The sequence below is a fragment of the Leishmania infantum genome, chromosome 11 (genome assembly GCF_000002875.2).
Source record: "Leishmania infantum JPCM5 genome chromosome 11".
Taxonomy (NCBI): domain Eukaryota; phylum Euglenozoa; class Kinetoplastea; order Trypanosomatida; family Trypanosomatidae; genus Leishmania; species Leishmania infantum.
In genome coordinates, this window is record NC_009395.2 from 245,554 (window position 1) to 261,499 (window position 15,946).

The window sequence follows — 15,946 nt, forward strand, 5'->3', positions numbered from 1 at the left end:
ATGTGCAGTCACCTGGACCTTCTTTGGGAGTCGATTGCGTCATCGGCTACGGAAACGCCATCAGCACACGTCAACGCTGCTGCTGCTTCCATGGCCACGCACCCACGCACGCGGCTTGTTCTTCAGCTTCTCGCCTTGGAAGCTCTTCGGCGAGAGCAGCGGCGAGGCGTTTTTCCGCTGAGTTCTCCGCCGCGCTCCTCTGTGTCGACCACCGCATCCCTTCTGGAAGCGACTAGCGGGGCGGCGACCTCCGCTGCTGCTGTTGCTGCGCCGGCTGCTTGCCGCTCTCTATGCAGTGGGCCCTCTTGCCACCGTGACACCCACTTTGAGGTGGGCGGTTTGCCTGTTGTGTATCACTGGCTATGGCAGCGTGCTGCGGCGCTTCCGTCCGGGCTGGCCGTGGCCGAATCTCCATATGGCGATCTCAGTGCTCTCATGATGGAGTGGGCGGCGCTGGCGCTGCCGGCGTGGCTGGAGAGCTCAGAAGAAGTGCGATGGCGATACGAGCGTGATGAGGTGCTGCGCCTTGTGCATGAGAGCACCACCGCAGCGGCAGCGTGTGGTTTTGCCAACGCGGAAAAGGGAGCACGAGAAGCGGAAGAAACGGCTGCGACAGTGCCGGGTCTGGTGCAGCAATCAGACGCTAGTGCAGCTGACACTGTCGCCGCGAACAGTGTTCGCAGCCTCATCCGCAACCAAGCCGTATTCATGCCGCGGGTGAAGGACGTCAACGATGAAGGTGTGTCGGAGCCATCATTGGCTGCCGTACCCAGACCGCTATCGACGTCCGCTGCGCATGGTGCAGCTTCTTCCCCACCTCGACGAGTGCTGCAGCTCGTTGTTGCGGCGGCAGCGAACCTCGCTACCGCGCAGCAGGCCGATCTCACCATCGCCAAAACCACTGCTGTCGTCCCGTTGCCCAGCCCAGCCGCGGAGAGCGAAGAGGCGCTGGCGAAGAAAACTGGAAGGGAGCCGACGACTGTATCGGGCACCGTCGCAGCCTTTCGGATGACACCACCGCTGCAGTCCCAGGCTGGTGACACGCCGGCGATGAGCTTAGCAAACGCCGCTGGTAGTGGCGATGGCGACGTGGTACTCAAGAAGAGACTGGCTATACAACTGCCCCGCACCACCGGCGGCATAGCTGTCCCTCGAGAGGCAGCTACGGCTGCCACAACCATCGCCGCGGAGCCTTCATGTAACACTGCCGTCGACGACGTGGTGGCGAGAGTAGCTACGAGGCCGCTAATGCTACTCAGCGACGAGGGCTTCACGGATGACGATGGCGAAGCGCGAGGGTCGATGGCCGAGGCGAACGACAGCGCTCAGGATGGCAGTGCACTTGCTTCACCAGCCCCAGAGGCAACGGAGAACACCGCCGCGTGCATGAGGTCGCGCCTGCGTCGCTGGCGACGTATCGTTCCTGTTGTTTTGGATGCCCCTCCAGGCAGTGAGGCAGCCCAGGACGTGTGCACTGTGCTGGAGGCGCTGGGCTTTGCGGCGGCTGGCGAGGATGACTGTGCCGACAAGACTCTTACGGAGCTGGCACCGTCTTGTTGCTCAGCGCAGGCGCCTGGGGAGCTGCTGAAGGGGCCGAAGGCGCCCACCTCACGCCGTTTCAGCGAGGGTGCAGCACGTGCACGGATGCCTCTGTGTCCTCTCGGGCGTCTACCTCCTCTCCTCGCGGCGCATGCGTGGCTGTCGAACCCATCGCTTCGATCATCATGGCTCGCCCACATTATTGCAGTTCCGTCTCCAGAATGCTCGCTCACTGCCGTCGTCGCCGGCAGCGAAGCGTGCCTCAAGGACGGAGGGACGGCACTGGTGTCTTCGAGAGACGCTCAGGCCACTCCGCTGCCCGTGCCCGCGTCGTCGCCTTCATCCTCGGCGCACTGCAGCGGCGACGCGCCTCCTCGCCCGCAGCTGCACGCAGCATCTCCTGCGCTGTCCTGCATCGCGTTGGCGGACCATCGCGTGTTTGCGATGCTCGATGAGCTGCTGTGGTGCGCGCATCCATCTGCAAGCGCTTTTCTGCTTAGTTTCGAGGAGAACTTGCACAGGTACTTGTGCTATCCGTTGGCTGGGGTGTGCGCAGCGGCACCTGCAGCAGCGACGGCGACGAAGTCGGGGTTCTGCAAGTCGCTTTCTCACCCTGAACAAGGGGCGCGTATTGCTGGCAGTCATGGCACCTCTGCTCCTCGCCCTCTCGCAGTGTCCGCCTGGAAGGCATACCTGGAGCTACGGTATGGAAAGGCACACCTGCGGCAGCCGAAACACCTGCATCCTCCTCCGTTGAGGACGGTGACTTCCACTAAGGCAGCGATTTCGAAGAGTGACACCCGTCAGAACGCCGAGCCCAGCGCTACTGCCGCTGCTGCTGCCGCCCCTTTAACAGCAGGCGGTCCGCACTGCACCAAAAAGCGGGAGGCAGGGGGGCGCACTGCAGAGGATGAGGCGGCCACACGACCCGCGATGTCGTCCGTCGCTGCGTCTGCTGCTGTGGCGGCGCGCACACCACTCCTGCCGTTCGTTGCAGCAGCCTTTGCCGCGTCGTCCTCAGCGACGGCGAGTACCGCCACCTACGCCGCAGTCATGGACGTGGCGGCGATGGTGTTCCTGGCGGAGCTGCGCCGTGTTGGTGCCATCGCCATGACGGAGAAGGCAAGGGGCGCCGTGCAGGTCCTACAGGCGTGCCACGCGGGTCGCGGTGCGGGGCCGCTGCGGCAATCGACACAGCAACGCGGTGGAGAAAGCGGTGGCAGTGCGGAATCAGGCGTGTGCGTGGAATCGACCGCCGACGCAGAGGGCGTGCGGCAGTTTTCTTCTGACGCTGTCGACGCTTATTGTTTCAAGGCCGTGCAAGGCGGGGGTGGCATATCGGTCTCCTCGCTGCAGGCCCTCTTGGAGGGCACCGTTGAGCGTGACACATCACTGTGCAGGTATGTTTGCAGGTGGTTTGCGCCGCTGTCACCGCTGCCTGTCGCCACCATGGCGAGCCACGTGCAAGAATCGAAGAGGGATGCACGGGACGAAAAGCGCTCGCTGGTGACGTTGGCTGCGCACCTGTGGTTGGCGCTCGTGACGGTGCTCAGTCTTGGTGAGAGTGCAACGGCCCAGTACGTACGCGGCGTCCTGATGCCGCCAGCTAGTTTGCCAGTTACGCCTTGCTCTCCTTCTCTCACATCGGTCGCAGCTGTAGGGGCAGCGGCAGAGACAGAGGCGGTCGGCGTGCCCTCGTGGATGGCGAGGACGTCGCTGGCGCCGTTCACGATGCCAACACTGTTTCGAAGCACGCTGGAGGATCTATATCAGGAGGAGAGCGCAGCAACCGCCGCTGCTGTGGCCGTGGCCGGCAAAAACCACAACCCGCCATGCCGACCGTCTTCACTGCCGCTGTGCGCGCCGGGCTTTCTGCGAGATGAAGAGGACCCGGCGAGTAGGGCGACAACCAGCTGCCGAGCGGCGCCCGCTTCTGTGGCAACAGCGACGCTAAAAGGGTGTGCGCCCGTGACCCTAGCGACCCAGGACACACTTGTGCTGAGCGCGGCAGTGGCGCTGCGGCACCCTCGCGTGATACTCCGGCAACTTCACTTTCTGTGGCAGCTGAGCGACTGCGAGAACCGAGACGGGCATGCGACTAAGGCCGACGACGGCTCGCACCACTCAGCGACGCTCGGCTCCCCGTCACCTGCCTTGCTCGATACCGGAAGGACAGCAGCAAGCACCAGGAGAGCCGCCGGGGCAGCGGACCCCCGCGCTACTGCGAAGGGCACCAGCGACCCTACAGCGTTCTCTTTCAAGCAGGAGTTCGCCACTCGAGTTGCCAGTCTCGTGGAGTGCGTGCAGATGGCCTCTCTGGCTGGGCTGCCGCCACCACTCGCCGCATCACTGATGCCGTCCAGACCATCGTCTAGCGCAGTGCCGGCGGAGGCTTCCGGTGGTGCGCTGAGCGGAGGTGCGTCTGCCTCTTCGATGCGGCAATGGTCGACAGGGCCAAGCACTTCGGCAGTACATGTGTCGGCTGCCGTCGCATCGTCACAGCAGCAGTGCGGCGCAGCAGCTCTGCCACCTCCTGTGCCTCCCCCAAACGCCGACTCCGCCAGAGCGGTCACCGCTCATGCGACATCGATTCGCCTGCGCCTGCAACTCTCGTCCAAGACGTCGCCCTCCAGCGCCGTCACAGCTGGCGTAGGCGCATTCAAGGCTCCAACCACCGACGGTGTGAAGCGGTCGCGCGAGATGGACGAGGTGGATGTGGGCTGCACGGAGCCTGCTGTGCTGTCGAACTCGGAAAACGTTGCGACGAGGAGCTCGCGGCCGGCAAAGCTGCATCGCATGGACGGCGTCGCGACGCACGCTCTGCAACTCAAATCGGATAGCTGGGCACGAGCACCGCCGCCGCCGCCGCCGCCGCCACTGGAGGGCCTGGCGGAGTTGCACGTTCGCTGGGCAGACGAGGTATACGAAAAGGGCGGTTCCGTGAGGCTTTCGCTCACACCTTTGGCAGCCACTTCTTCGGGGGCGGCGAGCGACGCTGAGGCCGCGACGTCGAGGTCAGCGCTTCTCCTCACTATGGTGGCTGACACCCTCTGGGATGTACTCCAGCACATACACGCACAGGCACTGGGAGTAGCCGTAGGCAGCGCTCATGTGCCTCGCGGCGATGACCCGATTCCAAACGATCCTTCAGCTGCGACATCTGCTTCGCCCTCATTCCTCCTCAGGGATGCCGAGGCGACGCCAGGAGGTGTACCTGTGCGTCGTACGCTGCTGCGGCTGCGGGTGAGCCCCGCCTACCGCGCCCTGCAGCGCCTGTGGCAGGCCATCAACCCCCCAACCGTCTCCGAGCGTAGCGTGGCTGTCTCCTCGGAAGCTGGTACCCTCCCCCCTACTGGTGGCGCCGCAGCGGGCCACCCACGGCTGGACGTGGTTCTCCCCGCCACTGCTTCTCAGCTGGCAACAGCGGTCGACCTGCGCGTCTACACTTCTCTGACAGCGTCGCTGCGTGGCGTTGTGTGCATTGTGCTCGGATACGCGGTGCATGGGTGCTTGCAGGCCGTCTGGCGCAACTGGTGTGCGCTGTGCAAAATGCACGAAGACTCCGCGACGACAGCGGGCTGCGCTACGGCGCCATCTGGTTCAGCGCAACAGCCGTCGCGCACGCCTTTTCCACCTTCTCATGGGTCGTACGCGTGGCTCACGGGGCAGCTCCACGCACTTCTAGATGAGGTCCTTCAACCTCTTAATCGTATTCTAAAGGTGTCTCTGTCGGAAGTGGACGACATCGAGCCTGTCGGCGACCGAGGCGCGCCCGACGTCGTGAGGTGCGACGGACACGTTCTGGCAGAACCACTTTCCTCATTGCTCAGACAGCCTGGCGCTACGCACGTGGAGGCACTCGCGACGGCAGCTTGGCTGACCTACAAGCCCCTTGGGCTCGTGCTTCTGCCGGGTCACATCCGCCGGCTTGACGCCGCCATGCCTCGCTGCCTGCGCGGCGACTGCGCAGCGATGAGTGGGGGCCTTCACCGCCTAGATGCGTATGAGGCGTGGGCGCAAGTGAAAGCGGCGCTTCAGCAAGCCGGCGTGCAGGCGTGAGCTGCGCACCCTCCACCCCCAGTGCCAACGTTGTTTCTCCTGCTTTCGTTGGATACTCCTGCGGCGTTGAAGACGCATGCAGGCGGCAACAAGACGAAGAGAAAAGGTGAGCTGCTGCGGAGGAGACGCAGACAGACAGAGATGCACACGCCCCAGTGCCCCGAATAGCGGCGGATGTAGCCGCGCACGTGACACGGACCTGTGGAGGAGTCGCGGAAAAGAAGTGTGGGGATGCAGCAGACGCGTAAGGAAAGGGGCCATGCCGTGAATGCTTTTTTTTTCGTTCCTTTGCCTTGGTTCAAAGCAGAATGAACGCGGTGTGTCTGTGTGTGTGCGCCCTCCTCCCCGGCACTCCCCCCTTCCCTGTCCTTTCTCCTTGACCCCGTGCCACTGAGCTCATGCACGGCCACTGGAATAGCAGCAGTTCCCACCAACAAGTGGGAGAGAAGGAAAACCAAAACGAAAAGCACCCACAACTCTAGCTGCCTCCTCGCAGTGTGTGTGTGTGCAACAGATGCTCTTGCCTGGTGCCGACACCGCTGACTTGTTTGCTCGGCGTTTTTCTTTTTGTGCTTTGCAACGATGCTTGCCGTCGCGGGTCTCGGTGCCGCTGGACAAGGTCCGCGCGTGCTGGTGTGGGAGGGTGAAGCCGCCAACGAAGATGGCTCTCTTGCCGATGTCTCGCCCTCTGTGCCCTGCCATCCTTCTCTCGCTTTCTCTCTTTTCCTTTGTTCTGCGCTTCCCGATTGTTCGTTACCCCTGCACCACAACGTCCACATCGGTATATATATATATATATATGTTTGCACAGGCGTCGAAGAAGGAGAGCGGGGCGGATAGCGGGCGTGTGCCGTGTGCCTGCTTTCGGCTCCCGCTCTTCTTCAAGTGTGGTGTTGGCGGCTGGTGCTCCTCATGTTATTCCTCTCCACTCTTCACAGCTACTGCACATGGTGAAGACTCTGCAGCATCATCGCGGACGTGCGCTTAATGTCGAGAGGTCGAGAGAGAGCGTGAGGAAGGAGAGCGGGGCGGATAGCGGGCGTGTGCCGTGTGCCTGCTTTCGGCTCCCGCTCTTCTTCAAGTGTGGTGTTGGCGGCTGGTGCTCCTCATGTTATTCCTCTCCACTCTTCACAGCTACTGCACATGGTGAAGACTCTGCAGCATCATCGCGGACGTGCGCTTAATGTCGAGAGGTCGAGAGAGAGCGTGAGAGTTGTAGGAGTTTGTTGTCTTTGTATCCATGCCTGCTCTCTTACAACATATTTTTCTCGGCTTCAGCGGTCGTTGAGAGTGCCGACGCTTGCCTGAACGATGTGCGGGGGTACTCATGGCATGTATCGCTGTCTGGGTAGGTGTATGTGCCTACTCGGTTGTGGCCAGTGTAGGTGTCGCCCACTCGTCTCATCTGCTGATCTTTTTTTTTTGTTTCTTCGTTGTGCCCACGGACGTTGCGTTCCTCTTCGTCTTTACTCTCCCCCGGGCCCATTCCCTCGCTGCATCTCTCTCTCCCCTTGCATCGCGTGCTCCGCCCCCTTCCCCCAAAAGGAAAACGCAAGGCACAGACAGACGGACAAAGACACGAAAGAGAGGGGACGGCGTGCGCGTGTGTCCGTCACTTGCTACAATGCCACATCGCTACCAAGTGGGGGCGAGCGCATCCGCGCGTGCGTATCTCTCCATCACTTTCTCTCTCACTTGCGTTTCGCCTCGTGACGGCAGCTGACATGTGCGAGCGCCTCTTCCCTTTTGCCTTTTTTGTCATGTTACTTCTTCTTCGAGCCCAACCCCCTTTTTTCCCACCTGCGCTAACTCACATAACACACCCACACACACGTAAAAGCCAAAACGCACGCAAGACTCTATCTGCCCTCCCCACGGCGCCCACCCTCCTCCTAAGCTTTTTTTTTGTGTGCGAAACGATAAGGACAAACTATCTCGCGACTCCTCCGCTCGCGGCCCCTCCCCCCCTCCCCCCCTCCCCCCACCCCGCTCAGGCTCCTCTGCCCACAGCTTCCGTGACCAAGGCCATAGCGGACGATCACGGCGCCAGCACAGCGGACTGTCTCGTTATAACAACACATGGTATATATATATATATGTACATATAGAACAAGCAGCGCCTTTACGTGTGCGAGGCGAGCATACCCCTTTCTCTGCCTCACACGGCATCCCCGCCTCTGCTCCCCCTTCCATCTCTCCGCTTCGCACCGACACGATTGCCCACAGACGAAAATGACTGATCATCCGGGTAAGGAGCTGCACCTGCAGGTGCTGGCGCGCGGCCCCCAGAGGCACATCAGCGATCTGCACCGCTTCGCGCTGCTTCTCGTCGGCTCTTTCGGCACTATCTGCGGCTCCTTCGGCTACGCCTTCACCCTGGTTTTGCCAAGGATGCAGGAGCGCTACAACCTCTCGCAGCGCGACTTGGCCTCCGTGACGACTGTCGGCCTCGTCTTCGGATTCTTCATGCTCCCCTTCGGCACTCTGTACGACTACCTTGGGCCGCTGCCGGTAGCGATCTTGTCCATGATTTCGTACCCACTCGGTGCCATCCTGACGGCGCTGTGCTTCGAGGGCGTGATCGAGGGTAACACGCTGCGGCTTTGCGTCTTCAATTCTTTCCAGAGCGTGGGCATGTCCTTGACGGATATTGTGTGCTGTATGACGGTGCTGTCGTACTTCCCATCGAACCGCGGCCCCGTGATTGCGCTGCTGAAGACGTTCCCCGGCCTCGGCTCTGCGATTGTTGGCTCCTTCTTCGCCGGATTCTTTAACGAGCAGGTCTCGCAGTACTTGTATTTCCTGGCTGTCTTCGCCTTTCTCACGAACACAACCTGCGCCCTCGTGATGCGGCTGCCCCCCTACCACCTGACTGGGTACCAGGAAAGCCATCTGAGCGAGGAGGAGAAGGAGCGCCGCCTGGCGACAAAGACACAGTACCTGAAGCAGCTGCCGCCGATGTGGCGCTTCATCTTCGGCTTTGTTATACTCGTCATCTTCATCATCTACCTGCCGACGACGTCCGCGCTTGCGGCGTACTTGAACTTGGGCAGGCCTCACAAACTTGGGTTCGCGATTGGGACGACTGTGCTGACGGTGCTGTACATGCTGATTGCCGTTCCGCTGCCCTCATGCCTGACGCGGCAGTTCGCGCGCCGTAAGAGCGAGAACGTGAGCAACGACAACGTTACGTACGACCGCCGGACGAACGGTTGCCGCTCGTCGGACAATGAGCCGTTCCGCGCTGATGCGGAAGTTTACGCAGAGAAGAGTACCGTGGCGATGGCCGAGGAGGCTGTCGAGAGCGATGCGCAGCAGGCAGCTCGCGTGCCCGTGGAGACGGATGTGGACTACGTCGCACCGCAGTACCAGGGCACGTTCCTGCAGAACCTGTGCACACTGGAGCTGTGGGCTCTGTGGTGGACGCTGCTATGCGTCTTTGGCGCCGAGTTCGTGATCATCTACAACGCAACGTTCATCTTGGGTGCGCTGCAGGGCAGCATGCCTGCGCCGTCTCTTACTGCTCTGCTGACGGTACTGAATGGCGTGGGCAGCGCTGTGGGCCGGCTGCTGATGTCGTTCTTCGAGGTCTGGTCGCAGAAGCGCAAGGCTGAGGACCGCGTGCCGATCACGATTGCGCTGTTCTTCCCCACTTCCACCATCATCACTAGCATCGTGCTGTTCCTCGTGCTGCCTGCTGCAGCGCTCCCGCTGCCGTACGTGATTGCCGCGCTCGGTAACGGCTTCTGCGCCGCCTCTCAAATTTTGGTGGCCCGCACAATCTTCGCGAAAGACCCCGCGAAGCACTACCACTTCTGCTTCAGTGCTACCATGGCTGCTAGTGTGCTGCTGAACCGTTTCCTGTACGGCGAGTGGTACACAGCGCAGGCTGAGAAGCAGGGCAGCAAGCGCTGCTTCGGCAGGCACTGCGTAATGATGCCGCTGTTAGTGATGCTCAGCCTGGCCGCCAGCGCCTTCATCACGGACGTGATAGTGCATCTCCGCTACCGCTCGTTCAGCCGGCGTGTCCTGATGGAGCGGGCGCGTCTGCGCGGCGAGGTTGCCGACCCCGAGAAGGCGAGGCCTGCAGAGACTGAGGAGGTGGTGGATGATCTGGATGTGATCCGTGATTCCAAGGGCTGCCCCCGCGGCGTGTAGAGGATAGGGGGCATTGAGGGGGCTTTGCAGGACACTTCGACGCAGGGGCCTGCACACACGCGTATGCGTACTCACAGGCGAGTGCTTCTCGCGCTCCAAGACGCTTGCCCAGCACACTTTCCCCTCTCCCTTTCCCCTTGTGCGTCCCTCAACTCTGCTGAGCGTCTGTTCATCGTGCATACGGCCGGCAAAGGCCCCCCTCGTCTTCTCTGTTTTACTGTTTTTTTTGTTGGTTTCTTCAGGTTCGTGTGCCTTTTTGCTCATGCCTGTGTGCCCCGTGGAGTTGCGCCTTGTCGTTGATACTTTTGTGTTCCCGCTTCTCCCTCTTTCTTTCGCTTGTTCACGCTCTGCTGCGTGCGTGTGCGTGTGCGTGTGTGTGCGTGGGTGATGGCGCTCCCTTCTTCCGTTTCTTGACCAGTATGATTATCATATCTATATCTATGTATATCCACATACATAGATATACAGATATATATCCATATAGATATATGGATATATAGATAGTGGCATCCCTTGTTTTTTGTCCCGCACGACTGTTTCATGGCCTTTCCTCGCCTTTTTGGATTTGTCTGTGTTCTCCTTTCCATTCTGTTATTATTATTATTTTTTTTTTCGTTTTCTCGCCCTTGTATGTCTGTCTGTGCATGTGTGCGTGCGTGTGCCCCGCGTTTCTATGGTGGTGGTGCATGCATGCTTTTCTTTGTTGTTGTGTTTTGGATGGCATGGTGACATCATCTGCACACGCACGCGAACAGCGATAGATGTGAGTAGATGAACGCTAGCTCGCTTGCTAGTATCGTCGCATAGGGCCGCCCGCCCTCGTTGCCGGTGAGGGCGCGCTCCGTTTTCTATGCTTTGCTGTTTTGCCTTGTGCTCTTTCCCTTTTGGTGCGCAGTCGTCGGCGCGTGTCTCTGACGCGATTCTTTCGGGAACATGAACGATGGAAGACGTGTAGAGGCGCACGCATACACATGTATGTATACATATTATGCGTGTATATCTATGTGTGTGCGTGCGCGCGAAAGGAAAACAGCAACCAGCATCACTCCATTACGTGAGAGTAGGAAGATACGACCCAGAAGATGCGTGACGCTGCGTTGGCTCGATTACCATTATTTATTTTTTTCTCAGACATTCATGTTTGTTGTGCTAAAGCATATATATTTATTGCCTTTACAGGTGCTGTTTCCATTTTGCCTCCACTACCGCTCAGCATCCCTCCCCGCACGAGCAAGTCTGCGCACGTGTGCCGGTATTCTTTTTCTTTTTCGTTCCACGATTTTCAGATGAAGGTGGCAGAGCTTTCCTCTCCTTGCCTTGCTGGAGCGCTTAGTACTAGTATTATGATTGTGCTCCTTCGCTTTTCTCTGCGTAGTGTTTCGCGTCGCGACCTTTTTCTTGCTTTTAAGCTGTGCGTACGTTTTCGTGCTCTCTTTCCCTTTCTCTGGCGCGCATGCGCCGCTGATGTGGCCGCCTTTTTTTTCTATGTGTGATAATGGCGTGTGCGTGTGTGCGCACCCCGTAGGCGTGTGGCGTTGCCTGCTCTGTGGTGCCAGCGCGCAGGCGCACAGACTCGGATGCTCCTGCCCTGTTGAGTCTTTGCCTTATTTTCCTTTTTTTCAGCGCCTTTCTGTTGTTGCTCTTTCCTCCTCCTGCTCACGTGGGCCTTGACATACCTGCGTGACGCATGCGAAATCGACAAGGAAAACCCGCGTAAAGCACAGGCATACGTACGGCTTGCAATGTGGAACGCGGGCAAGTACATGCACTTTCCAAGGCATACTGCTACAGCACGTCGTACGCCCAGGAGGACATGCAGGCATACGATGACAAGCACAGAATTCGTCCACGAACTCTTTCCTTTGCGCAGTGCTCCACGCACACACCGCGTCCGCGCGCCACACTCGGTGCTGCACCCATGCAGGCAGCGACAAATTTTTTTTTCTTGTGTGTTTTGTTCGTCTTAAATTTTGTTCGTGTGCACTGTTGCGTTTTCCAATGCGCGTTTGCTCCGTTTCCACTTTTATTGTTGATTTTCCATTTGTAGTTTTGTGCACGGACTCGTGCTTGCGACGCTGCTTTCGGACATAATGGACGCCGATGATCATGGAGACGTGACGCGGGGAGAAGGGCGCACGAGAGCTCTTTGAAGGCAGATCGAGGCGAGAAATCGGAACACCGATTCAGAATATCGGTGTGCCCGGACAACATGCTTGCGGTCCGCGTTATTTATGCCGCCCTCCTTGGTCTCTCCTCTACCCACCTCTGCGTCGCCTTTTTGCGTTCCTCTCGATTCACAATTAAGACAATCTGCCCAACTGTCTTCCTGAGCTCACCCGACATGCGCCTGGACCCCGCCCCCTGCTGCCCTGCACGGAAGGCGCCACCTCTTGCTGCCCTCCGGCGGTGGACCCTGGGCGCGGCCCGCGTGGGTCAAGGCGTGCGGTGCCCCCGGGGCCGCCTGGCGCAGATGATGCGGAGTGTCCCGGAGGAAGGGGGCGAGAAGAGCCCGTTAGGCGCATGGGCGGGCTCGGCGGCAGGACGGTTCGCCCTAGACGGCCGGGATGGAGCCGTGACGCGGCAGCGGCGGATGCGCGGCGGCTGTGTGTGCGTGCACTCGCTGGCTTGCTCGTTGCGGAAGCGGCGCGTGATGGAACGCCGTGTCTCGTGCGGGTGGAGTCGCTGGATCTCATCTCCGCACTTAGCGGCGCGGCCAGTGAGCCTAGCTGCTGCAAGGCAAGCGAAGACGGCTACTTTCCTATGTGCACACGCGTTGGCGCTGGAGTTCGTTGTGGCCATCGTATGCACTCCACACGGCGCGCCTGCGCACCTGCCCTCATGACGCCTGAAGCCTGTGTGAGCGCATCATGTGCGCTCGCCCTTTCCCTGGAGCCCCCACGCACCGCTCTCTCGCCGTGGCGAAGAGGTCACTGTAGCGAGCGCAACGATAGACGTGGCTTGATGGAAGACGAAGCAACAGCCACAACAGACAATCGGTGAGCAGACGCGAGGAACGCGTGTCGACATGCTGCGACAGCTGCAGTCTCATGCCCACTTGCCTTGCTCCGCTCGCCTTTGTGCCCGACGCGGTGACTTCTACGCGTTCCACGCGGCCTCCTGTGGCGGTGGCGTGTTTTGTGCGGTGCGCTCGTCTGCTCCGTTTCCCTCTCTAGCGTCTGGTCGTGCCAGCACGCCCCCGCTCTCACGCTGGCCCGCGGACAGAGGTGGGACAGCGACGGCGCCGCCACGAGGGCCTCACAGGTGTTGCGGTGCTTGCACGGCGATGCCACATGTAAGCTGCTCTCCCTCTCCTTGCGCGCACACTGGGCATGACCTCTCGCCCTCTGCTTTTCCCTCTATGCCTTTCACCTCGCTGTCCTCCGCGCGTGTGTGTGCTTCTGCGTGCAGCCACCCCCCTCCCCTTCCCTCGACCGGTGCCGGTGCACTGGCCCTTTCCACAACGCCGTTTTGTCCACACAACAACTGCAGCATCACGACTCACAAGCCGGCCTCCTTGCCGGCTCAATTCTTGCGCTTCGACAGCCCATCATCGACCCACAAAACCCTCTTCGTCTCGCCTTTATTCATTTTGCTTCCGCCTTCGCTGCCTGTGCCACTGTGTGTGTCGGGCATGGCTGCCTAGTTCTCACCAGCGCATGCCCTCGCTCGCCTTCCCTGGTGGCCTTGACCCTTCTCTCCCTCTCCGAGCGCGCGTCACAGCAGCGCATTCGAGGGCCCCCACCCACCTCCGCCGTTTACGAGTGCTGCATAGCGGGAATAGCTCCGTGGGTGTCCTCCGTATCACGCGCGCACGCGCATGCAGACATTCAGGTGCTCCGCTGACATGCAGACCAACGAGGAGGTTGTGATTTACCGTCTTGCGACGGGGCCGCAGAAGCCTGTCAGCGAGCACAAGCGGTTTGCGATCCTGGTGCTCGGCTCCTTCGGCTGCATTGTGTGCTCCTTCAGCTATGCGTGGAATCTCATCTCCGGCACGATGCAGCAGCGGTACGACCTCTCGCAGCGTGACCTGAGCACGATTGTGACGGTGGGCCTCGTGGTGCAGTTTGGCGTGCTCCCTTACGCCTTCCTGTACGACTTTCTGGGGCCCATACCAATCAGCGTCATCGGCACTGTGTACTTCCCGCTCGGCACTCTGCTGCTTGCGCTGTGCTTTATGGGCAAGATCGAGGGCAGCGTGGTGCGCCTCTCCGTGTTCAACGCCATGATGGCTTGCGGCTGCGCCATGTTTGATCTTGTGTGCTGCATCACCGTCCTGTCTCACTTTCCGACAAACCGTGGCCCCGTGACGGCGCTGCTAAAGACGTTCACCGGCCTCGGCTCTGCGATTGTTGCGTGCCTGTACGCCGGCTACTTCGACTCCGACGCCGAGAAGCACTTCTTCTTCCTGTTTTCTCTGGGCATCGTTGTTGGCGTCCTGTGCATTGTGTTCATGCGGCTGCCCCCCTACCACCTGACGCAGTACGCGGAGCGGAAGTTGTCTGATGAGGTAAAGGAGCGCCGCCTGGTGACGAAGGCGCAGTACCTGCGTCAGGAGGCACCGCTGCGCCGCTTCGCGTTGGGTCTGCTCATCCTGGTTGCGCTCATTGTCTTCGTGACGACGCAGAGTGCGCTGGTGAGCTACCTGAAGCTGGGTAAAGCCCCGAAGCTTGCGTTTGCGATCGTGTCTACAATCCTGGTGCTCTTGTATACCTTTGTGATGGCCCCTTTACCGTTTCTGAACAGCAGCTACATCCCGGTTTTACATCCGGTGCGCTCAAGGCAACTGCAAGCGGTAGGTGAGAGGAGTGAAGCGTTGCAGGAGGGGCGCCGGGCTGAAGCCACTGTGACGAGCAGCATCGAAGACTCCAATGAGAAGGATTCGAGTGAGGGAGTTCAAGGTTTGAAGGCCGCCGAGTGCACGCCTGGCCATGCGATGGCATCGGAGCCGACGGCCGCAGCTGCGAAGGGGTCGTTAGAGATGGAGTTGGACTACGTTGCACCGCAGTACCAGGGCAGCTTCATCCGTAACCTGACAACGCTGGAGTTGTGGGCTCTGTGGTGGACGTCGTTCGCCACGACCGGCGTGACGTTCGTGATAAATTTCAATTCTTCATTTATCTTTGTTGCGTTGCAGAGTGCGCCGGTCAGCGACTCGCTGCGGACCATGCTGACGGTACTGAATGGCGTGGGCAGCGCTGTGGGCCGGCTGCTGATGTCGTTCTTCGAGGTCTGGTCGCAGAAGCGCAAGGCTGAGGACCGCGTGCCGATAACCATGGGAGTTTTTTTTTCCAGCAGCTGTGTCATCACTAGCATTGTGCTGTTCCTCGTGCTGCCTGCTGCAGCGCTCCCGCTGCCGCACATAATAGCTGCCATCGGCAGCGGCTTCTACAACGGTGTCGCGATTCTGGTGACGCGCACGATCTTCGCGAAGGACCCCGCGAAGCACTACAACTTCTGCTTAAGTGCACCTATGATCAGCGCCGTCGTGCTCAACCGGTTTCTGTACGGCGAGTGGTACACAGCGCAGGCTGAGAAGCAGGCACGCGCGGATAGGATGTGCTACGGCAAGAAGTGCGTGCTGATGCCGCTGTTGGTGATGCTCGGGGTTGGGTTCAGCGCGCTCATCACGGACGTGGTGCTGAATCTTCGCTACCGCTCGTACTGCCAGAGGGCGTTGGCGGAGCGCGCGCGTCTGCGTGAGCGGGACGAGCTAGTTCAAAAGATGAGGGTTATCGCTGGCAGCGGCGCCACGGACGGCTCGGACACCGACAAGGCTGTGGATTGGGAGATGAAGCAGCTCTGCCAGGCGTCAGGCGAAAGAATACACGAGAAGCATCCTACAAGGAAGTACGCACCGCAAACCTGTCGCCTGGAAGGCTCCGGTCGACCTTTGCCTTTCTGCCAACCCACAGTCGGGGAGGCTCGGGCCGGCAAGGGATGAGCGTTGCGGTGGCCATGCGCGCGCTCCCACTCCATGATGGTGGCGAGAGCGTATTAGCGAGAGGGAGAGCTATTTCGTTGTTCTGAGCTGCTCTCCTTACGCACCCCCGGATGCCAGGGAGGAGGGCACACCTCTCAAGGCATGGCATCACAGCGCCCAGCACACCCCCTCTCTGAGGGAGAGCACAACAGCCCCTCCCCTCTACCCCTGCCAATACCCACCTACCTCTAGTACTGGCAGGGCCAG

The 15,946-nt window shown here is 60.3% G+C and overlaps 3 protein-coding genes across 3 annotated transcripts; all 3 read left to right on the forward strand.

The window, feature by feature from the left end:
* Positions 1-5,598, forward strand: LINJ_11_0650 (hypothetical protein, unknown function; the record flags this gene model as incomplete). The annotated part of the gene is made up of 1 exon (XM_001463828.1): positions 1-5,598. One exon carries the CDS (start codon positions 1-3, stop codon positions 5,596-5,598), a length of 5,598 nt encoding a protein of 1,865 aa, XP_001463865.1.
* A 2,232-nt stretch (positions 5,599-7,830) lies between these two features.
* Positions 7,831-9,756, forward strand: LINJ_11_0660 (conserved hypothetical protein; the record flags this gene model as incomplete). Its single annotated transcript, XM_001463829.1, has 1 exon — positions 7,831-9,756. One exon carries the CDS (start codon positions 7,831-7,833, stop codon positions 9,754-9,756), a length of 1,926 nt encoding a protein of 641 aa, XP_001463866.1.
* Positions 9,757-13,600: 3,844 nt separating this feature from the next.
* On the forward strand, positions 13,601-15,700 carry LINJ_11_0670 (hypothetical protein, conserved in leishmania; the record flags this gene model as incomplete). The annotated part of the gene is made up of 1 exon (XM_001463830.1): positions 13,601-15,700. The coding sequence occupies one exon, from the start codon at positions 13,601-13,603 to the stop codon at positions 15,698-15,700; it is 2,100 nt and encodes a 699-aa protein (XP_001463867.1).
* Positions 15,701-15,946: the final 246 nt, after the last annotated feature.